At 39.2% G+C, this 25,267-nt stretch overlaps 1 protein-coding gene across 6 annotated transcripts in view; it reads left to right on the top strand.

Moving 5' to 3' along the window:
• The window catches only part of tzn (hydroxyacylglutathione hydrolase tenzing norgay), a 66,066-nt gene that overhangs the window by 28,959 nt on the left and 11,840 nt on the right, over positions 1–25,267 (top strand). For 3 of the 6 annotated variants that reach the window (XM_083144024.1, XM_083144025.1, XM_083144029.1), the window contains 4 exons: positions 1,354–1,469; positions 12,670–12,791; positions 19,505–19,731; positions 23,898–24,001. In XM_083144024.1, coding sequence (XP_083000150.1) covers positions 1,354–1,469; positions 12,670–12,791; positions 19,505–19,731; positions 23,898–24,001 — 569 coding nt within the window. The remainder of the gene's footprint in view (positions 1–1,353; positions 1,470–12,669; positions 12,792–19,504; positions 19,732–23,897; positions 24,002–25,267) is intronic. The other 3 variants (XM_083144028.1, XM_083144026.1, XM_083144027.1) reach the window with 1 other exon arrangement.

Raw genomic sequence — 25,267 nt, 5'->3', positions numbered from 1 at the left:
GAAGGGCCTATCCAACGTTGTTCCAATGCCCCATTGAGATGGTTCCGAACGCTGCCATGGTAATGTGCAGGGGCACTATCCAATTGGAGAATGAAATTTGCGATATCCTCTTCAAGCTGTGGAAGGAGCCATAATTGCAGCATATCAAGGAAAACAAGTCCTGTCGCAGTACATTCATGGACGAAAAAGGGCCCATAAATCTTTTCATGGAATGGCACAAAAGGCATTCACTTTGGGAGAATCGCGTTCGTGTTCCACAAATTCGGGGGGGTTAGCAGTTCCCCAAATCCTTACGTTGTGTCTATTCACTTTCCCTGAAAGGTGAAAAGTTGCTTCATCACTGTAAATTAATCTCTCAGAGAACCCATCCGTTTCCATTAATGCGAGGAAATCAGCACAGAAGGACGCGCGCAAAGCATAATCAGTGTCTTTTAAGGCTTTAACTAGTTGCAAGTGGTAGGGTTTCATTTGTAAATGTTTCCGCAGAACCCGCCAGACAGTTTTCTGTGGAAGTTGAAGTTCTCTCGCTGCCCGGTAGGTGGACTTCTGTGGACTCCACACGAAACATGTGTGCACTCGTTCCACTGTCTCTTCCCCAGTCGATGGACGATGGCCAGTCGATTTTAGTTTACAGATGCAGCCCGAATCTTTGAGACGTTCATACCACTTTCCCGTAGGTGGTTCTCTCCGATATTTGGTACGGAAATGCCGTTGCACACTAATCACAGACTTGTTCACATGATAATCAAGCACACAGAAAGATCTCTGTTCTCCAGTCAGCGCCATTCTCCTGCTTGCTGCTGACTCCTAGTGGTAGAAAGTGGAAACACTGCGTGGAAACTAAACTTTGAAAGTTAACCTTTCGAAGTGCATGTCTCACAATAACATATGTTTATTAGATTTCACAGAATAAATTTCTGTAATCGGGTCCATCATTTTGACTTACCCTGTATATCTACTGTTTTGTGAACTGAGCATGTTGTATTTTAGTTGGTTAAGCTTCCTCTCCTCTTGATATGTAAATACAGTATATTTTCCTTTGTAGATAAGGTTTAGTATAGTCAGGGACAAAAGTGGCAAAAAGTAGGGGGGCAACTACCTCCCTTTGCTCCTCCTAATCGCCGCCACTGCAAGACTTTATTGCTAAGTATGTCCATCAAAAATAACATTTTTGCTGGAAATTGCAAAAAAATAAATAAACCAGTTTAACAAGTTCTAACTTATTTAGTGCATTAAATTTCCATTTTCTCCTTTAAGTTATTAAGGTACTATCAAAGTGTACTGTATAAATGTAACGATATACTTAGCGTGAATGAAATTATTTCTGGCTACCAAGAATGTACTTTCTTCTAGTACAGGCGTGGCGAACAGTTGGATTGGGAGGCTTCCACAGTATACCCTGCACAATTGAAGCTACTAAAATGAAGATTAGAATTCTCCCAGCTCTCCAGGATAATTACATGTATTTGGTAAGAGGTTAATATTTTTATCAATGCGTATATTATAAATCTATCTGACAATCATGCTAGTGAGGGTTGATTGAGTCCGGGTCACTGGACCAAAATGAATGTTTTGTGTGTGGCCACTGATGAACCAAAATGTGCTTGGCTGTTGGGCCGAGATGGGTCTGTCTAATTTGTACGATGCACGCCAAAGAAAAATGATAGTACTTACTGCGTGTCGCTGTCACAAACCCATACCTCTGGAGTGGAGGACCATATTGAATTCCATAAGGTGATTCGACTCGGATGATTGCAAATGACACTCACTGATAATAACGAGGATATATTGACTATAACAAAAGATTACATGTATATACAAACTTGCTGCAATGCAACGCGATGCACGGAATGAAACTACCACGCACACTCGGCCATATTGTCTCGCGAACTGACTGAGCGTCACTCTCTCTTTTTGTTCGAGATTAAACATAAAACAAAACTGAATTCTCCTGACATCTATTGTTAAAAATATCAAACATATCAATCATGACTTGAGACATATTCCCCCCTCTTGGTCAAACAACGTTTGACCAACTAAATTCACTCATCTCCGTCCTTATTGCACTGAGGGAGTGGAACTAGTCTGTGAATCGATCTCTTGAAGATCCCTGAAGCTGTATGCACTGTGGCCACTCGCACTAAGCCGTCTCTTCCTGGCTGGACGCTGGTGACTCTTCCCAATTTCCACGATAGGGGAGGCAAGTGGTCGTCTTTGATAAGAACTATCAAACCTGGTTTGAAGTTTTCTTGTACGCTAGTCCACTTGGAACGTTGCTGAAGACTGTTTAAATACTCCTTGGACCATCGCTGCCAAATGTTTTGATGAAAGCTTTGGAGTGTCTGCCATCTGGACAGTCTATTTCCTGGGAGGTCAGTGAGGTCTGGCTCGGGAAAGGAAGTAAGGGCTGAACCAATGAGAAAATGTCCAGGAGTGAGAGCACTTAAATCTTCTGGATCGTCGGATAAAACAGTCAAAGGCCTTGAATTTAGGCATGCTTCTATTTGGGTGAGCAAAGTTGCAAATTCCTCAAAATTCAACGTTGACTTTCCTACTACTCTAACTAAATGATACTTCATGCAGCGCATTCCACTCTCCCATATTCCTCCGAAATGTGGTGAGTTAGGTGGAATGAAATGCCACTGGAAGGATTCAGAACTCGCGTACTCATGAATATTTTGTGTGAATTCCTGTGAGGAAAATAAGCTATGTAGCTCTTCAAGTTCGTTTCTTGCCCCGACGAAATTCTTGCCATTGTCACTGTACAGATTGGCACATTTACCTCTACGAGATGTAAATCTTCGCAAGGCTGCGATAAATGCGTCTGTGGTGAGATCGGAGACGAGCTCTAAATGTATAGCCTTGGTGGCTAGACAAATGAATAAAGCCACGTATGATTTACGATGAACTTTGCTGCGTGGCGAATGCGATTTAAATAGAAAAGGTCCGCAATAGTCTACACCAGAGTTGAGAAATGGCCTTGACGGTGTGACTCTAGGTGAAGGAAGTTGACCCATGAGTTGCTTGGCCGTGGTTGCCTTCAACTTGTAACAAGCGAGGCAATTGTGAATTACTTGCTTGATTGTACGCCTTGCTCGTACAATCCAGTATTGTTGCCTGAGGGATGACAACAATAACTGTGATCCTGCATGAAGTTGTCTCAAATGTTCCGCTTCTATTATGAGCTGTGTCAGGTGACCTTTCGAAGGTAGAATAATTTGATGTTTTGTTTCATACGTCAAATTGCTATTCTTGAGTCTTCCTCCAACGCGAAGAAGGTTATTGCTGTCCAAAAATGGGTGCAGGCTCTTCAATGTGCTGTTGGCTGAAACTTGTTGGTGCCGTTGAAGATCTTGAATTTCAGACTTGTAGCTTGATAGCTGAACAGTCTTGATGCATGTATGCAATGCTGATTGCATTTCCTTTGTTGAAAGACTTCCTTTTACTTTGTTGTTGGACTTTCTGCAGTTATGTATGAATCGCTGACAGAAAGCTATCACTCGAGTTAATTTCGATAATTTGGAGAATCGTTCGATTGTTTGCTCAAGTGAATTCTGGCAAATTGATACTGCCGTTATGCTTATTCCCTCCGGAATTTCTACTTTCCTTGGCTGCTGCGTAAGTAGCCAATGCTCTTCTGTATCTGTTAACCAATGTGGCCCATGCCACCATAAATGGCTATGTTGTATTGAAGTGGGTTCAATACCTCTTGAGATTATGTCTGCCGGGTTATCTGCTGAAGGAACATGTTTCCAATCGCTAATTTGCGTAATGTCTTGAATCTCTGCTACCCGGTTGGCTACAAAGGTTTTCCATCTGTTGGATGGTGCTGCTAACCATGCCAATACAATTTGTGAGTCCGACCAGAGATGTATCTCGTCTACCTTCAGACGTAAAACTGGTAATACCTTGTGGACTAATCTTGCTAGGAGTAATGATGCACATAATTCAAGACGAGGTAATGTCACCTTCTTGACTGGCGCTACTCGTGATTTAGCACAAAGTAGATTTACTGCTGTTTCGCCTTTATGGTTAGTTGAATGCACATACAAACATGCACCGTAAGCATATTGAGATGCATCTGCAAATCCATGTATCTGGATATTTCTAACTGTTCCATTAATTAGAACAAAACGATTGACTTCGATGTGTTTAATTGCAGGGAGTTGTCTGCGCAACTGTTGCCATTTCTGATTCAAGTCTTGTGGAAGTTCTTCATCCCACTGAACATTGCATGTCCACAATTGTTGAAGAAATGATTTGTATGTAATAACAATTGGAGTGATGAGACCTAAAGGGTCAAATATTGACGCAACGACTGATGCTACCTGTCGTTTAGTGCTTGATGTTTCGACGTTATTCGCTACTTCAGGAGCTTTGCTGTTGATCAGTAATTTATCTGCAATAGGATCCCAAGATAAGCCTAAAGTCTTCACTTCTGAATCGTGAAATTCGACTGGAAGCTTCATTTCACGCATGGCTGGTGGAACTGCTTCTAGCACTGTCGTGCTGTTCGAACACCATTTACGCAAAGTAAATCCTCCACGCTGCATAATGTTAATTAATTCTGCCTGAATCTGCAATGCTTCAGCTACGTCTTGTGCTCCGCTCACTACGTCATCAACTAACATGTCTTCCTTGATGATACTACTGATGCGAGGATGCCTGCTGATTTCGCTGTCTGCCAGTTGCTGTAAGCATCTAGTAGCTAGGAATGATGCCGAAGCTGTGCCATATGTAAGCGTTCGTAGCTCAAAAACTTCAATTGGATGCTTGTTGGAGCTTCTCCACAATATTCGCTGTAATGGATTGTCATCTTTTTGCACCTTTATCATTCTATACATTTTCTCTACATCTCCTGTGAATGCTATAGGATGTGTGCGAAATCTTGTCATGATGGAGAATAAATCTTGTTGTATGGTGGGCCCGACCATCAATATGTCATTGAGGCTTTTCCCACTTGTGGTTTTGGCCGATCCGTCGAAAACAACACGGACCTTGGTGGTGGAACTCTGTGGTTTGATTACTGCGTGGTGTGGCAAATAGTAGGCTACCCTGTGGTCATGAGACATAGGTAATTGTCCTACAGGTACCATGTGACCTAGCTGTTCATATTCATTCATGAATTTTGTGTAAGGAATCCTTAGTTCCGGTTGATGCTCAAGTCTTTTCTCTAATTGGAGAAATCTCTTGGTGGCATGTTGAAGTGAATCGCCCAATGCTTCTCGACTTTCCTTGAGTGGAAGTCTAACGATGAATTTGCCTGTTTCGTCCCTCACCGTGTTTTCACAATAGTGATGCTCACAGCTGATTTCTTCCTTTGTTCTATGCCTGGTATATATCTCCTCAAGGTCCCAAAATCGCTGAAGCTGTAGGTGGAGACTTTCTTCCGTTCGAAGGAAGCATGATATCGATGAATTGTTGCCACTGCATTGTTGTGGAATGCGTCCTGCGACTATCCATCCGAATTCAGTGTTTTGTAGAATCGGCAAATCAGCTGAACGTGTTATGCGATCAGGCTTGAGAATTTCGAAGAAGATCTGGGTGCCTATTAAAAGATCTATCTTCGCTGGCACATCAAATGTCGGATCTGCCAATGTTACATGTCTTGGTATTTTGATTGATGCTCGGTCGACTCGATGTGAAGGTAAGTTGCTTGTGAGCCGCGGCAATATTGAGCATTCAATGTTGGAACGCCATGTGCTTATTCTAGATTGCAACTGAATATCCACCTTGAAATTTGCTTGCGACTCAGCATTGTTTATGCCTTGAATCGGTAAATGCTGAGGATGTTTCTTCAGTTTGAGACGCTGAACCAACTCTTCAGACGCAAAGTGGCTCTGGGATCCACTGTCTAGCAAGGCTCTACAGTATATCCATTGACCTGCATGATTCTTGACCTTTACCACTGCCGTGGAAAGTAACACGCGTGATGTATGTTGACCTTTGAGTGCACAATAAGAAGCTTGTGGAGTTTGATCTTGATTCTCGTTTTGCGTTGCTTGAGAATTTTCATTCTTGCCTTCTTCCGTACATTCTGTGCTGGAAAATGACGTTCTTGATATACTATCATTATGCAACAATGTGTTATGCTTCCGTGAACATTTTTTACACGAACCTGCCTTGCAAAGACGCAGTATGTGATTTGGAGATAAGCAGTTCGTGCAGAGTTTATTCCTTCTAACACAATCATACTTCTGTTTGTTAGTCGCGGCAATAAATGATGCACACCTAAAGAGAGCATGCGGCTCTTTACAAAAGAAACAAGAGTTCGCACTAGTGGTACTAATGAAAGATTTCGAAAAACCCTTGTTTGATCTTACATTGTAATGTTGAGGTTTGATTGATTGTTTATTTACATCACTTGGTGCGGGCTGAATGCTTTCCAGCGCTTGACATCGTCTTTCCAAAAACGAAAAGAAATCATCTATCCTGACAATATCTGTTTCACTATTTTGCAGTTCCCACGCTTTCCTAGTTCCTGAATCTAGCTTAGACACAAAATGCTGAGTGAGTAACATGTCCGTCAAAGGTACATCTGTGTAAAGCGCATTTACTGCATTCAAGTTGCTTGTCGCACATCCCACAAAGGAACGCAATTCCTGAGCACTTTCCTTGCTGACTGCCTTGATGTGCAATATTTCATGAATGTACGATGATGCGATTAGCTTCTTGTTTGAATATCTACTCACTAATAACTTCCAAGCAACTGCGTAGTTTGCCTCCGTGATGGGTAAGTTCTGAATGAGCTTGTACGCTTCGCCCTTGAGCGACGAACGTAGATACTGAAACTTCTGAATGGAAGCGATGTCTTTGTTATTATGTATTAAAGACGTGAAAGTGTCTTCATAGGACAACCAGTGCCGATAATCACCCTCAAACGTTGGCAATTCTATTGTGGGAAGTTTGAGCCGGGTTGCTGTGACATGCGATGTGTTGACAGCATCATGCTCCGCTTGAACCTTATCATGCTGCGATAATAAAGCTTGCATCCGGGCACTCAACTTGTAGTACGCCGTTTCCAATTCGTCTCTGACGTCATCCTGCGATGAACCAGTTTCAGCTTCTAACTGATCTTGCACTTGCTCAATGTCCACCCAAATGCGAGACAATGCATTGAAACGAGTACGCACTTCTTGAATGTTTCCTTCACTTTCACTGAATTGATTGACGAAAGTTTCCATTCGAGTGATTTTTCCTTTTAATGTCCCTCGTTGTCTAACGAGACGCTGCTGCACTTCGCTCTCACTCATTTTTATGAAGAACACGAAAGGTTAAAGGAAATAAATGCAAGGAAATGAGCCAGACAAAGTAAAATATACTTACCGACCTCCTGCGCCGTTGTCGTGAAGAAAATGATGCATGAAAAGTATCGTACAGCTGTTTACAATCCTTTGCTGTGAACGACAATGGAGCTGCATTGTTGGCAATATGGCTGCTGTAAGAAACTGTTGTTTCCGCACTGCACTAGCACTTGACCTTGAACTTGAGCAGAATGTCACGTAGCTGAAACATCCGTGCCGGTAAGGACCAAAATGATTGAGTCCGGGTCACTGGACCAAAATGAATGTTTTGTGTGTGGCCACTGATGAACCAAAATGTGCTTGGCTGTTGGGCCGAGATGGGTCTGTCTAATTTGTACGATGCACGCCAAAGAAAAATGATAGTACTTACTGCGTGTCGCTGTCACAAACCCATACCTCTGGAGTGGAGGACCATATTGAATTCCATAAGGTGATTCGACTCGGATGATTGCAAATGACACTCACTGATAATAACGAGGATATATTGACTATAACAAAAGATTACATGTATATACAAACTTGCTGCAATGCAACGCGATGCACGGAATGAAACTACCACGCACACTCGGCCATATTGTCTCGCGAACTGACTGAGCGTCACTCTCTCTTTTTGTTCGAGATTAAACATAAAACAAAACTGAATTCTCCTGACATCTATTGTTAAAAATATCAAACATATCAATCATGACTTGAGACAAGGGTATTAACATAATGTTTTTGTGTAATCTGCATGTTGAAATTTTGTTCTTGGGTGTAAACAGACCAACATGTGCCTGTGTGTCAGAAAGAAGATAATAGTGACAATTTCATTATTTTAAAAATATCAGTTTCATTTTTATTATTTACCTAAAATATCAAAATCATAATAATATATGTTGATTTCTTTATATCTTTTGCCAATCCTGTTTTATTGGAGTCAATTGAAGGGCTCTGGTGTAAAACATGGTAAGTGACAAAATGCAGGGTTCGAGATATTGAAAGTTGATGTTTCAAAAAAATCTGATTTACAAACTAAAACAAATTTCTAAATTATTTACAGCAAATATGATTCACTTGTATGTTTACTATCATACAAACATGATATTTCATCCAAATTATTTTTTTCGGTGGAGCTACATGCGATTTCTTTCAGGGTTGTTCAAGGAATTGTTGTAGTTACCATGCTTTACATGCAATGATATTATCAAAATGAGTGATCAGATACCGCTTTATTCAAGCTAACTTGTAATGTAAGTTAATAAAAATATTTTGACATTATACTTTTTATAGCAACCGTAACAATTTGTAACACTAAGCCTTTAATAATAATAATTTTATTCAATAAACAACAACCTGGGCTACATGTTGTTTTTCGAAAAAAATATCGTTATTCGTTTTTCGAAGAAAAAAAATAGTTTTTCGAAAAACGAGAAACTATTTATTTCGAAAAACAATTTTTTTCTTCTGAAAAACGAGAAACATTTTTTTTTCGGAAAATGATTTTTTAATCGAAAAACAATTCTTTTTTTTCGAAAAACGAAAAACCACATTTTTTTAAAACCAATATATATGTATATTTTTTTTCTTCGAAAAACCGATAAACTAAAACTCGAAAAATTTCATTGTCGAAAATGGTAAAACAATTTTTTCGAAAAGGCCATCCCTAGTTTAAATCTATCTTCAAGATAAAAATTACAGGCCCCCGTGGCAGAGTGGTTAGGAAATCGTGCTATGATGCCAGGGGTCCCGGGTTCAAATCCAGGCGTGGCCATGGATGTTTTTTTTGAGTGCTTATTCATAAATTTCATCATATCATCACTCATCTCCATCTTCGCAAATAAGCCAAAAGTAGCACTAGACGTGAAGTAAAATAAAGCAAATCAATGAAGACACAATTATGACCTTGTAACTTTCTGTTGTATTTTTATTTAACTTGACATGTTTGTAAAGAATGATGTCAAATGCACACAGGGCTTAAGTTTTTAATAGTTTTAACTGATATTTAGCTCTTATGGATTAAAATAGATATAATTTCGAATCAAGAAGAATACATATTTGTAATATCATAAATACAAAAGTTAATCAAATTACAAAGATATTATTAGGTCCACCATAAAAAATTATAACTTTGAAATGCTCATTGCAGATTTATGAAAGAAATATTTTTTAAAAAACTAAACTGTTCCAAATAATTGATATGATTCAGATGAAATTACATATTCCTTGAGTGTAATACATTTTTGACGTTGCTTGTATGGCATGGTATCTTAAAGCAGCCTTAAATGCACATACCCAAGTAAACATCAAACAAATTTCTATGTGACTACAGTTATTTATATCTAGTAGAAGAAAAGTATGTGCTTCTCTACTAGATCGCAGTTCACATCCAGGTACGAGAGTAAAATTTAGTTCGAAACTGCCATTATGAGCACTGCTGCATGCAAACAATGGTATCTACAGTAGATAACCACGTTTTACATGAAATAGAATGTTCGTAGCCATGCACAGTTTTAGTCGCATTTTTGATTGGCAACCTCTTCATTCTCCTCATTCTTAGTCGGTGGTACAAATTCCGGGTCATTATGGGAATCATATACACTTTCTAACTCATTCTCATCTTTGCTATTGCCCCAATACTCACGAACTTTCTGAGACACGTTGCAATTCAGTAACAGCCGTTTCACTGCCATCTTTGCTACTTACCATACTTTACGTGAAACAACATGTCTAGCTCTGTCATCTGTTGACGAAACGAAACACTTCGAGTACGATTTGACTCCATTTACCATGGGCTACACGATGCACATTGTAACTCCAAAATGACCAAAATGTCACTTACCATGTTTTACACTCGAGCCCTTCAATTATAAGATGGCAGTTTTCTTATGTATATTATTTTATGGATAGAAGAGAGTAATTAGCACCCTATCACTATCTGTTGATATATGTATGTTGGTTTATCATTAAAATTACTGGTAATTGTACCAGTCTTACAGTCAGCTCCTGAAGAAGTTCATCATAGCAAGCACATATTTGCATACTTCAATCTATCATACTAGAAAGGGAGATGACTGTTGATGCTGTATAGAATTTTTTGCAATGTCACACACAGGGTAGAACAAATATGTTTTCTCAGTAACATCTTCGTAGTGAATTCTGTTCCGATATGTTCTATCTTGGGGGGCCTTCCCAAGTGGTAGATCTGTCACCCTGTAATGAAGGGTTCCAAGGTTTGGTAACTGGTGGAGGCACATAGTGGTTCAGGTCCCATTTTAAACTGTAGGTCCAGTCCTGATTAGCCTATCTGTGCATAAAATGGACTGGAAACAAAAGGTAATTATTAGCATTGAAGTTTTCAGTGGTTCTAGACAGATTTATTTAGAGAGTTATGAAGTGAATGCCCATGTAAAATTAGTGAGTTTATAATATAAGGTAGTAATATTATTAGGCTATTGCTATTGCCATTGTGTATGACAGGGGTTCCTGAACTATTTTGTTTCACGGCATCCTTAGTGTTTCAAGATTTTTTCCGCTGCAACCAAGTCAGGATGTAGGCCTATGTAACAGTTGCAACACTCAGTTAGTGTGGTCACGTTGCTTGCCTTAAGTTAAAAAATAAGCACTTATTTCAAATTCAGGAACATTTTATGCATAAATAAGCACATACATTGGATTAAGTGTCATTTGTGACTGTTTTCAAATTGTAAAATGTATAATCACTTCTTGTGTAAAAGAAAAAGAAAGAAATGTTATAGCATACTGTTTTGTTGCGTAGCAACCAGTTGTAAGAAACAAGAGAAAAGAGATAACAAGGAAGTTTGTGAATAGTTCGAATCACTTCAAATCGAGCATAAACTAATGTATTCACTTAGTGCAAATAACAAGTATATTCACTAGACAACGCTGTTGTGATTTTGAACTATTTACATTACTCTTATTTCATAATTTGCTGTGAATTAGAATAGTGATTTCCCGATAAAGTAAAGTGAGATAAAGTACAATGCTCAAGCCTCTAAGACACTAGCACATTTCAGCGAAAATATTGCACACTTAGGGAACCACTGACTGGTAGTCAACAAATGAATGCTCTATTTCCCTCACAACCCAATAACGTATGTAAAAGTCGAATGGTGATTTTGATTGCTGAACACGTGTTGGTACTCATGAAAATAAGGCCCGATGCTCTCCTGGTGCCTCTGTAGCTGATTAAATGAATGGTCATTTCCCTCCCTTTCTGCTGACAGAGCATCATATCAATGTAAAGTACAGTGTTAATCGATCTTAATATTTTTGAGGTCTCGTAAAACCAAGAGAACTAAACAGGGATCATGAAAAGGCACACATCTTATGGCTGGAAATGTGTGAAAACTGGTAAAGAAGAAAACCCACAACTTTGGTGGTGCAAAATGACATAATCTGAAGAGGAGTTGAACTTATTGAACTCCATTCTGTGTTCCTGCACTCCGCAGAACACAGTAACCCGAGATGATGTCAAATTACTCCCTGGGTCCCAGTTCAGCGAGTGCATGCACATGATGCAGTAGAAAAAAAAAAAAAAATGGGTACCCCAGCCATACTAAAAATCTGCACCCGAGGACTTCAAGTGAATAACAGCCTACTGAAACCTCACCTCTGAAATGATAAATTAACCTTCTCTGGACGAGTGACAAGGGCCTCCCCGATGAAACAGTGATTGAATTGCCACCTTTCAATGTGTCCCAGATGTGGAGGCACATAGTGGTTCGGATCCCACTTTAAACTGTAGGTCCAGTCCCGAATAACCTTACTGTGCATAAAGTGGACTTAAAACACCAAACCAATCAATCAATCAATGGATGAGTGACTGTCATAACCTGTCATACAATTACTGTCCATTAAGACGAGTGATGGACTATCGTTCACTATCAAATTCCATTGTAAACAAATAACAGGCTATAATCGCATCATGTCTTTTGTCCACATGCATTGCAACAACCTTTTTCAAATTTTAATCACTAGATCTCACATTTTCTTCGTTGCTAATTTTTAATTGTAATTCTGTCTAATAAAGCTGGGCTTTTATTTATACTCTTGATAATAGCATTTAATAACGTATGTCCACATTGTGGAAATTTCTTACGATGATTCTTCTTTGTATGTCACAGTTAGTGATGATTTTGATCCTAATAGAAGGTTTTTGTGTAAAAAGAGGAAGTGTTACAGATTTTAGAAAAAGTGTTAAATAATAACACACTCAAAAACATATTTTCTATGAATTTTTGAAAAACAGGAAAAAAAAAAGTCTCCTGGAGAATACTTGATATTCTAAATTCTGTCTAGAAATGGTTAAGATTGTACGTTCTACATGTAAGGAAGAAATTTGACAACATTGCTCTTGATGTTGCAGGTGATTGATGAGACTACAAAAGAGGCAGCCATTGTTGATCCTGTGGAACCTGATAAAGTTGTGGAAGCTGTGAAAGAAGAAGGTTTGAACCTTACAACAGTCCTTACAACACATCACCATTGGTGAGATATGTATATTTATACATACTAGTGTGTGTTTTAGAATGTAATTATACAATTATGCAATGCTACCGTGCTCTTGCCAATTACATTACTTCATACTCAGTGACCTGAAGTTTTCGCAACTGCGATAACTCCAAAGAAACTTTTGATTGTTGAATGACATTGGTTATAAGTGTATAAAGTGATATCCTAAAACTAAATTAAACTCTATGCGGCAACAGCCCTCGAAGGACCAGAGCCTTCCAGAGCAGCTTTTCATTGGGTGACGCATGGTCAGCACATCGGATCCCATCGCAATTTTTTTTCTGGCTTTCCTGACATGAGCCCGCTACTTCTTATTTTCAAGTAGCTTCCAAATTGTCCTCACGATCTAAACGACTTCCCATTAAAGGAAAAGTGCAGTTCTTATTCAGTATTGGATAGCAGAGGTTGGAAAACCCTTATTATTATTTTTTCATTCTAACACTACAGACAATTTATTTATTTATTTATTGAAATTTCCAGTACAGCAGAAGCCATTTTAAACCAGAAAGAAACAACAATAAAACAATAGACTAACATTAAAAACAAAAGAACGGATAACACAAAATAAACAAAAATAAAACAAGCCAAAAAAAGTACCAAGGTAAAAAGATCAGTTTCACAAAAGCATTACTTATGTACAATTTTTTCTGTGTTGCTGATAAAAAATGAATATGAAGTGAATATATCTATTTGGTTTGAGATTATATTGAACTGATTCGGTAGCCTATGGAATAGTGATCGTTGTATGAGTGAGAGCCTGGGAGTTGTAGTGTGGAAAGTTTCCTTGCTCCGTGTTTTATGTCTAGGCACTCTGAGTGAGAGTTCGTGGAGTGGGATGCTGCATCTTAAGTTTCCATTTATAATCTTATATAGCAATTTCTTATCTGCAATGTATCTACGAGTTTCTGGAGTATTAATATGCAGATTTACAAGAAGATCTCTCTTAGGCAGGTGTCTTAGGGCAGGCACTCTATATCGAACGATGGAGAGGAAAAAGCTGAGAACACTGTCGATCTTGGAGGTATGAGAATGGGCAGCCATGTTCCAGATTGGTGAACAATATTCTAGAATGGGGGACACAAATATCTTGAAGTAAATGGCAAGTGCTTTCGGGTTATTGATTTCGGTGAATCTGTAAAGTAGGCCTAGCATACGCATTGCCTTTTTTGTGATGGTTGATATGTGATTATCGAAATTTAGTTTTGAATCTATGAGGATACCTAGATCTCGGTGTTGTGCTTCTTTTGTTAGAGGGAGGTCGGTGAGTGTATAATTACCTTCAAGAATGTTTTGCTTCAATGAAATTGTTATGTATGAGCATTTAGATGGGTTTGTGGACAATTTCCATCGCTTACACCATTCAGAGAATATGTTAATGTCATTTTGGAAAATTTGCATGTCTGATGGCTGTTTTATTTCTCTCATAATCTTGCAATCATCGGCAAACATTAGAATTGTGCTTGAGATGGGGGAATTAAAGAGGTCTGTGAGATCATCCAGATATACAAATAACAGAGGGCCAAGAACGCTTCCTTGCGGCACACCAGATATAACAGGAAGCCAGTTAGAATGAGTTCCAGAAAGTAAAATGCGTTGTTGTCTATTTCTTAGATAGTCTTTCACTAATTTTAACGTGTTTCCAGTGATGTTAAATCTGTTAGATAATTTATGCAGTAAATAGTGGTGATCCACTGAATCAAAAGCTTTGGACAGATCAAAGTAAACAACATCTAACTGATTACGATTAGTAATTGCGTTTATGGCACAGGATTGCATACAAGACAGATTGGTAAGGCATGAAGAATTTGGAAGAAAGGTGTTGTGCTGGGTTAATGTAAGGGGATGTGAATTTCAGAAGTCTTTTTTTCAGAATTTTTTCACAGACAATAGCAAGTGTGGAAAGGAGAGAAATGGGCCTATAACATGTAGTATCGTTAGCATTTCCAGATTTAAAAATAGGAATGATATTTGCTTTCTTCCATTGAGTGGGAAAGCAGCCTTCAGAGAAGCACCTATTGTATAACATTGCAAGAGGAGTAGCTAGTGAGTGAGCTGTTTTTTGAAGGAAAATAGTAGGAATATTGTCTGGTCCAGATGCTCGGTGAGAAGAAAAGGAGGTAAGGAAGTGCAAGACTTCACCTGGTTCTGTAAAGACGGTAGAAAGAGAGTGAGAGCAGATAGATTTGATAGGCGGGTGATCTAAAACATCATTTGAAATAAAATTATTTTGAAATGTTAGATTGAATAGTTCAGCTCTATCATTACCAACAGCTGAAATGTCATTGTGTGTTACTTCTAAAGGGATGCGCTTGGCTTGTCTTCATGAATTTATTAATGTCCAGAATCTCTTTGAATTAGTAAGGAGTTCGTTTGTGACTGTGTTGACATATTCGGTGTATTTCTGTTTCATAAGGTCTTTACTATGCTTTCGAAGTGCTTTGAAAGTGTTGTGTGTGTGGGGATTGGGGAAACGTTTCCACAGTTGCCGTGCTCTCTTTTTGTTAAGTAACAGATGCTTTATCAAACCAAGGGGGGAACTTTTTACTTTTCATTGTTTTATGTGGGAAAAGCTTGCACAAACAAGCCCCCTTCTCGCTTTTCTTTTTCGTTCCCGTCAACTAGGAAGGATTCCGTAGAACTGTGTGGGCAAAGAAGGGAGTGGTAATCAAGTCCTGTTGTCAATTTTCCACTCGGAGGGGGAGGGGGGAGGGTGAACTTCAGTTTTGTCCAAATTCTAAGGAAGACACCATTTAGTGAGAATCGGTTTGGCAACAGTGGGCTTGTTGTCTGATCCTGAGGCAGAAGAATCAGCCCATTGTATCTTTACCAGGAATGCAAGAAGTCCGTCAAGTAAGGTGCGACAAATGCAAGTTGTGCCCCCCCCCCCTTCTTTCCACTGAGCCATGCCTCTTCACTCCCTCCTCTCGCATGAAAGTCTAACATCTGGAAGTTCAAGGTCACGTGGTGAATGAAACAGCTGCGAAAGCAAGAAAAAGGAAGGAGAAGTCGCATGGTTAACATAACAGGTTTCTGCCGAATTTGAAGACATCATCACGGCTCGGAAAACGTATAAAGCGGGATATGGGAGTTAGAACGAACAAAAGATAGAGGTGAACATCCTATTATTAAGCACGGCCTTTGAATTTGTCCGAGTTTATTTTTGATGGGTAGCTTTTGCTGGAGCCTGACTGGATGAACGTGTTAAGTATGAAAACATATAATGCGGGAATGTAAAATCGGGGTTTCACTGTAGTATTATGTAAGACTAAAATACAATATACGTAATGAGGGAATGCAATATCTACAGGCCAAAGGGGTCCCGGGTTCAATACCTGTTGGAAGCACATAGTGGTTCGGATCCCACTTTAAACTGTAGGTCCAGTCCCAATTAATCTTTCTGTGCATAAAGTGGACTTAAAACACCAAAGCAATCAATAAATATACAGGCCGAAATGTAAAATGAAACCCTTGGATACACATGCTGACAAGACCTGCCTAAGCAATTAAAAATATCAGATATATATATACACATACAGGGTCCTCGGAAATTCCCCTTACAAACTTCTAGGGCTAGTAGAGGGGCTGAGTAGACAATATTTGGAATAGGAACCCATGTCCGGAAACCTACCGTGTCCGTGCTACAACCATGGCAATGTGTCGGATGTGCCTGTGTTGGTATGCAACCGGGTAGGCAGTACATGACGTCAGAATATCACCTGATGACCTAAAGTGTAATCATTTATTACAACCATGTCAAATGAGGTGTACATAAGGTACAGAAGTGAATGACGTGTGACTCAGTCCATAATACAAACAAATTTTTGTGTCGACAGTGAAACGCAACAATTGCTTTCTGTCTTCTGCACTGGATGTGTTGCATACGGCACTGCTCAACTACAACAGTGGCTCGATGTGACGAATACCAACGTCGTTGCACACATTGTATCGATGAATCATGTTCCGGTACACTCGCTCCATCACACCTGGTGTCCCGTCAATCTCTTGTGCAGAGATCATAACTCGTGCCAGCAATTCGTACTCTGTCTCTACAGGAGTCTCGTACACCATACTCTTCATACGACCCCACAAGAAATTGTCCAATGGCGTTAAATCCAGCGATCGTGGGGGCCACGTGGTTGGACCACCTCGGCCTATCCATCTTTGCCAGAATGTTCGGTTAAGATGTCTCCATACGTCACGTGTAAAGTGAGGCAGTGCGGCATCGTGCTGAAACCACAGTTCCTGACGGACATTCAATGGCACAGCATCCAAGAACAGGGCCAATACTTCATGTAGGAAAATCAAGTACGCGGCACCCGTTAGCCTGGCTGGAAGAAGGTACGGCCTTATCACATGACCGTCCAGAATACCTGCCCACACATTGATAGCAAATCTGTGCTGGAATCCTCGGACATGCATCATTGAGAAAACACTCCCTAGTGAATTTACATTCATCTGTGAACAGAACTCGACGTGGAAACGTGCTCGTCGATGCAGCGGTGCAGAAACCATGTGCAGAAGTTAACGCGTGGTACAAATTCGGCTGGTCTGAAAACCTGTACGCTTTGGTGGTGGTAAGGATGTACTTGTTGCTCATGCGGAACCTCCCACACAACGCTGCGAGAAACACACATTGCATGCGCAATTGTTCGCGTACTTGTTGACGGGTCCTGTTCAACGTGGTGCAGTACAGCCTCTTCCAATTGGGGTGTGCGGCATCTCTTTGGAGCACCACAGTCCTTCCTGTCGGCGGTGAAGGTACCTTGTTCTCGGAGCCGTTGCGTAATGCTGGCAAAAAGGGTATGCAATGGAGTCGCACGTTGTGGATAGCCCTCTTGATACAGCTGCTCTTCCATTCCCTTCCGCTGCGCCATACACAAGGATCATGTCCGTATATTCTGAAACCATGTTCATCGGAGACGCACAGGCACGTGAATGGGGCTCCAGGCAGGATACCGCTGCAGGGTAGACGTCACGTGCCATCAGGTTTTCTTCTGACGTCATGTATTGCCTAACCGGTTGCATACCAACACAGGCACATCCGACACATTGCCATGGTTGTAGCACGGAAACTGCACGTTTCCAGACATGGGTTCCTATTCCAAATATTGTCTACTCAGTCCCCTCTTTTAGCCCTAGGAGTTTGTAAGGGGAATTTCTGAGCACCCTGTATATATATATAGTGCAACAAGTAAGTGTACGTTATTGTTCACTTACCGAAAAGGATAACCATATTCTGTGAAATAATAAGATGCAGTTATAACATTCAATCAACATAATTTTAATGTGACAATAATCGTAGAAACATAAAATGTAGACTAGGTAGTTTCAGCCCATAATCATCCATTTCATTTTCACATATCTCAGTAAGATACACAAAACTACATTTTAACATGGAGATGATGAATGCGAGGTGTGGCAATAAAGTTTCCGGACTCATGCTGTAACTCTTTTATTGAATAAAATCAGACAATCGAAATATTGTACCCTTCAATGTAGTCCCCTCCCCGATCCCTACCCCGCTTCACGAGGATCTCCCACTGTTAGAAGCAGTGTTGCAGGTCATTTTCTGACCGTATCCACAGTCTCAAACCGGGTTCCTTTTAGAGCAGATTTGACTTTTGGTGAAAAAGTCGCACGATGTTAGGTTCTGCGAGTAAGGTGGATATTCCAACACTGGAATGTTGTGTTTTACCAAAAACTTCTTCACAGATAGTGCGTTGTGAATTGGCACGTTGTCCTGGTGAATAATGCTTGAGCCATTCTTCCACATGTCTGGTCTCCACCCGTTCACAAAGGATCCCCAAAACATTCTTATGATACAACTGATTGACAGTCTGACCTTCAGGCACCCAATCAATGACCAATTTTAGCGACCTTCTCGATACAGACTTCAGTTTTCGAAAAGCAAGGGTGGCCTGATCATGGATCGATCCCGACACCTTCTCTACCCTTTTTAAACTTCGAAAACTACTCGAAAACTTGTGTGCGAAATAAATACTGATCCCCACAAATTTCTTTCAACTAATTGTAAGTTTCCGTGGCGGATTTCCCAAGTTTTGTGCCATTAACACGTTGTTCCACTTTCGAACTTAACATAATTCCGACGGAGCTCAGTTGCACAGTCCACTTCTAACAAATGCTACAGCCAGACTGTTTCACGCATGTGCGTAAAAGTTTGTGCGCAGGCAGAGGATAGTCGACAGATCAGTATCCTACTTAGCTCTTTGTTATTGACGTCACCTGAAATGAATAAGAAAATCAATCCGGAAACGTTATTGCCACATCTCGTATGTTCACTTAATCTTCAATTTCACTGCATCTTTTACTTCATGATCCATATTTGAGGGCCCAGTACCATAGAAAAATGACTGAAGTATGTGTATTGTAATATGGTTCGAGTGCATTCTGCTCGTTTGAGCATTTTTTTGCTCGAGCAGAAGACCTATCAATTCTGTATGCCATGTAGAGTCAGTCGCCCGTGTGAATTATCGAGTGAAAAGTTCTCATTGCAGTACTCTGTCATTTATGCTAACGCTGTATATATAACAAAGAACTCAGAAAGTAGCCCCTTGTTCAGCCATTTAACTTGGTCCTTTTTGGAAGGACTAAACTTGAATGAGAAACTTTTGTTAAAGGTTCTTTCCAATGTATTTGTCTTTTTGTAATACTTCCGTAAAACTTTCCAGGGACCATGCAGGAGGGAACGAGAAGTTGGTGAAGAAGGTTTCGAATTTGAAGGTCGTGGGAGGAGATGACAGGATAGGAGCATTGGTGCAGAAAGTCTCCCACGGGGACGAACTCCAAGTAGGCAACTTGCAAGTTCGATGCTTGTTTACTCCATGTCACACATCGGGCCACATATGCTACTTTGTCGAATCGTCTGACAGCGGAGATCCACCAGCAGTGTTCACAGGTACTTCAGAATGAATAGTAAATTACTGTAATACGTGTGCATTTGTATTGCTAGTTGAATTTACTCTTCTCTCTTTGGAAATACCATGGAATCCAGATTTCACTTTACATGATTTTACATTTTCCTGCATTACACGTTCAATCTTCATTGACCCAGTAAAGAATGCCATGAAAGTCAAGAAATTATACTTTCGTCAAGAATATTTGCCATCACAATGACGGATTGATTGATTTCATTTATATTTTACTTCACTTTTCTGCCCCTTTGGCTAATCACAAAGATGAGAATGAATGATGGTAAGATGAATGAAGGAACAATCACAAATATACAAGGGTCATTCAAGGTTGACCAAGACTTTCATGCGTGAAATATTAATGAATCAATGTAGCGCTGCATTACTTCAGCAGGACAGACCGTGATTCCTTGCGTGTAACCATGATCCTTTGCAATGCTGTGGAACAGCGGTGTATAATGAAATTTCTCGTGAAGAAAGAAGGTGAAACCTGCTGAAATTTGGCGTACACTGCAAGCACAGTATGGTGAACAAACACTGTCACGGGCAAGAGTGTACTAATGGTGTCATAAGGGTTCCCCTCCAACCAAAAAAAGCAAAGCGCTGCCGGTAAGATTTTGGGAACTGTCTTCTGGGACATGAAAAGTGTTATCCATGTGGATTTTTGCCCAATTAATGCCTAGTATTACTCAACACTGCTTCATGGTGCTGTACGTGGAGCCGTTCGGAAGAAGAGACCTGGAATGTTGTCGAAACATGTCATTCTTCTCCATGACAATGCCAGGCGACACACGGCCCATTTGACTCAAACAACTCTGGCCAACTTGCACTGGGAGGTTTAACCACACAGTCCTTGGGAGTCCAGATTTAGCCCCCAGTAATTTCCACTTGTTTGGGGCTCTTAAAGAGCATTTGGGCAGGATGCACTTCCAGACACTTGAGGAACTCAAGAACGCTGTCCTGCAGTGGTTACGACACCAACCTACTTCTTTCTATGCCAAAGGCATCAAGGAACTTCCACAACAATGGCAACAGTGTCTGGATGTTCAGAGGGAATACTTTGAAAAACTGACATAGTTTGGTGCTTCTATGTATGTATATTTCCTGTCTAGAAATAAAAGTCTTGGTCAACCTTGAACGACCCTTGTATAAGGACAACAACACGAACCCCATATAAGGTTATACTGACTGTGAGTATAGATGTCAGAACCTCCCTAGTCTGCCAAATGCAGTTTAGGATGCATTAATAGATAAAGCAAGCTTAGTGCTCTTGTTAAATACAGCTTCAGTTTTCATCTTAACTGGCCTTTTGGTAGGGGTTTTCATGAAATTAATACTTCTAATTTCCAACTTGGGTCACATAAATAAAGGTTAAGAAAAACAAATAGAAGAGATCAAGAAATAGTCAAGAATTTTGGAAGACATCCTGTAGAATGAAATGATACAAAATTTTCATTGTTCATTTTCCCTCATTTAAGTTTTTTCACCTGTGTCTCCTGAAAACGTTAAATCAAGGTTCCACTGTAATAATATCATCATATAGGTTATGCCAACAAACACTGGATTTCCTTTCTCGGCGAGAACATTGCAACATTTCTCACTGTGCTTTACACATATTTGCTGTTAGAATAGTAATACCCAAATTTTATATTGAGAATAGTAATACCCAAATTTTATATTGAACATTTTATCTTTTCTCAGCGTAATCTACTACCATCATTGTGGTCGTAGTGCAAAATACTCTTGGAAATACATTTTAAAATTTTTATGCATTTTAACCTGAATAAGTCAAGCAACCTACTATGTCCACAATATTGTGCTGAATGTTATAAATAATCGTATTCGTTATCATGTGCCTCACCTGTTAAAGGTTGACAAGTGTTTCTACATGGTGTCCTCTAAGCCTGGACCGATAGGAGTTTTCAACAGGATGGCACACCTCCTCATAACATACTTACAGTACGACATTACCTCAACACACAGTTTCCCTCATATTTTACTGTACACCAAGGAACTGTCTTCAAAGAACCCCATATGCCACTCTGCTCAATTTTGTTTTGTGAGGTCACCTAAAAGCACAAGGTCAAAATTTAGAGCATTATTCTTCTTAAGGAACATGGCTGTGCAGGTGTGTCAGCAAATTTCTTTGTATGTGATCCAGATTAATCGTTATTGTATTGGTACCACCTGATACAGTCATATTTGTTTGTCTCTATCGGACTTTTCTATATATAGTCTATAAATTAGTGCAAAACTCTACCATTTTGTTGTTATTTTTATGAATATAAAGGTATAATTCATATACCATAATGTTGTATTGTAAATGTCTAAATATACTGCTTGTTTTTCAAAGCAAACATTTTTGCTATTTTCGGGTGACGACATATGCAAATTAATCAGATTAGTGAATCATTCAGGGTTTTCATGGATCATTTGCAAATTTCTATTGGATTGGTTATTCATATGACCTCAGAAAAATGGCTACTCCTCCCTGCACGTTTAGAGTACCATGTATGTGTTCCGTTTTAAGAATTCTATTTCTAGAAAACTGCAAATTGAAATTTCTTAAACACACTTAACTTTCACTTATTTCTGACATTGGAAGCAAGAACAGTCTACTATTTTCTCCTAATTGCTAAGTAAGCAAATTTGGGTCAGTACACGTGAGTGTAATATGGGTGGTAGTAGTGGGGCTAAGGGTTGGCTCAACAACAGATAAAGGAATCACGGCTTTTTTTATCAGTGTGTGTGGTTTCTGCATGAGTTGGTGGTGTTTAATTGAATGAAGCCCGTGTGGTTTCTGAGGCCATGATTGATTGAAATAGAGCTCATGTTTATTTGATGTTATTTTATGTGGAATGTTTGTAGTATGTGTAAGTACGTGTTCACCTGTTAACTACTTTTGCAAGTTCCTATTATCCTTCTCTTATTTTACATCATAATAGGGTCATTCCATACCATTTCGACCAATTTGGAATTTATTTGCCGCCTCACCATTTTTAAAATTATTAATAATTTAGCCACTTATTTCTACATCTTTCAAGTGTTCAAAACTGACATTGAAATTTTTTTCCAGGCTTGTGTTTGGATCTGGCAGCCATTTTCAATCAGCGGCATACTGTGATTTTAGCATTTTCAGACCTTTATGAAAATCACTGTAACTTCTGTTCTATATTTCCAAATGTAATGATTCGAAAAACTATTTTCTTCACAAATAAATTCTCTTTCTTTTTGTTTATTATAATTTTTGCTTCCAGATTAGTAGTTTCCATGCTATACTAAAATAAATGCGATCAATTTTTTTTTTTCATAATTTCTCATCTTTGGAGCAAAAAAATATCCATGAAGGGATTATGTTTACTGTGCAGTGCCAGGTAAGTCCAAAAATTGTTAAACATATGAGGTGCCTGGGCCCCCTTTTTTTCTATAAGCTCCGGAAAATTGAAAATTTTGAAAATGCCAAAACTTGGACACTCTGTATCCCCAAATTGTGAACGAAGGAAAAGTCTGAAATTTGCACCACAGTGAGAACACTCCAGGTTGAACATAATATTAAAATTTTGTAAATGTGTTTTTCCAAATATGAAAAATATTTAAGACTAAATTTTCCAAAAAATAACTGCTTCAAAATACTAAATGAAGCATGTGTAGAACTGGGAAATGAAGAAACTTCAAGACAAAAGACAACTATAAATATATTTGAAATTTAGGCTTATTAAAAATGTTTATTGAATGTTAGACTATGTACTCCACGTAGATACAGGGGAGTCACCTTTAAAACCCTTGGAGTGTAAATCCTCAAAGCATTACCATTATGTATTAGATTAATTTTTGTGTCTTGGACTATGTAATCATGTACATGTAGAAATAAGTTGCTAAAATATTAATAATTTTAAAAATGGTGATCTAACATGGGTTGGTCGAAATGGTATGGAATGACCCAATAATCAAGATGAATCTTCCAAACCTTGTAGTTTTCCTTTGTTTTGTCTGACAAAAGAGATAATTATTGTACACTTTGCGATAGAATTTCTTGCATTCTTATAAAGTGTTAGTATGTGTTTTTGTTAATCAAATACTCATCTGCTATTGCAATGCCACACCTTCAAGATGTGTATTTTATTTTGGTAAATTACATTTCTTTCCCTTGTAGGAGATACATTGTTCGTTGGGGGCTGCGGAAGATTTTTTGAAGGCACTCCTAAACAGATGTACTCGGCTCTCGTTGAAATATTGGGAAAGCTTCCAGATGAAACTGTAAGTACCAGAACATGTATATTTAATTTAATTGATGAATGCATATTCTTAACATTTGATACAATTATGTATGAGGGTTGCCCAAATGAAAGTGAGAACCTTGTTTTTTTCTGTAATGATTTATTTTCCATGGGTGACACATCGTCTACACATAGTCACCTTGTCTGTTCAAGCAAGGGCTCTTTGCATGTGCATTTCAGCCTTGCGTCCAGAAGTGATATGTGTCATCCCTCTCAAATATTCGCACCCGTTTTTGCAGACATAATGATGCTAAATGTATTGGCAACCCAAGTTATAACCAAACTGGTTCATTCTCCTTGATTAGAGCCAAATCCCAAGCATGGCTACTTATTTGTTTTTTTTATTTTTTAGGTCCATTTTATGCACAGAAAAGCAAATAGAGATGATTACAGTTTAAAGTGGGATTCGAACCACTATGTGGCTCCACCGGGTGCATGGCTATTTGTTTTTGAAAAGAGTTGGATTTATTGTTAAGAATTAATTGAAGTTACTGCTGAATAAACTAACTTGAATAAACTAACTAACTAACTCCCTAGCCTTCTTAAACCCGAAGGTTCATGGCTGCAGCAACACAGGCCTTCCATCTTTCCCTATCTTGAGCAAGTTCTATATACTCTTTTCCATCCCTACCGATTTCCCTTAGGTCCATCTCAACGTTGTCCCTCCATCTTCATCTTGGCCTTCCTACAGGTCTCTTACCATCAGGTTTCCCAACAAGAATCCTCTAAACTCCTCTTTCCTCTCCCATTCGTGCCACATGGCCTGCCCACCTAAGTCTTCTTGATTTAATCATTCTAATAATATCTGGACATGAATACAAATTATGTAGTTCTAAATTATGTAACCTTCTCCACTCACCTGACTCCTCATCCCTTTTAGGTCCAGTTACTGCTGAATAACTTAAGCATATTGCAAAATCATGTAGGAATTTAAGCTAAGATATTACTGTTATTTTTGTCATTATGTAGGTATTAAATAAACACATGCTCTTTAACAGTAACATTCAAAGTATTTTTAAAATAAGGCTATTATTTTTCGCCATCAAAACCATAAATATATAACGTGACCATTATTTACATTGGAGCATGGGGGAAAGTAGGAGCACCAGGGTGGAAAAGAGGGGGCAACATCATGCCCGGGTGAAAATTTTATCTCAAGCTGCTCCTGCAAACAAGGTAGCCTAAGGTCCAAAGACCACATGCAGAATATGAGTTGTCATCTATCTAGCACTTGTTTATTTCTAAT

This window comes from Lepisma saccharinum, chromosome 22 (genome assembly GCF_977018435.1).
Source record: "Lepisma saccharinum chromosome 22, izLepSacc3.1, whole genome shotgun sequence".
NCBI lineage: Eukaryota > Metazoa > Arthropoda > Insecta > Zygentoma > Lepismatidae > Lepisma > Lepisma saccharinum.
This window is presented reverse-complemented; position numbering and strand designations above follow the sequence as displayed.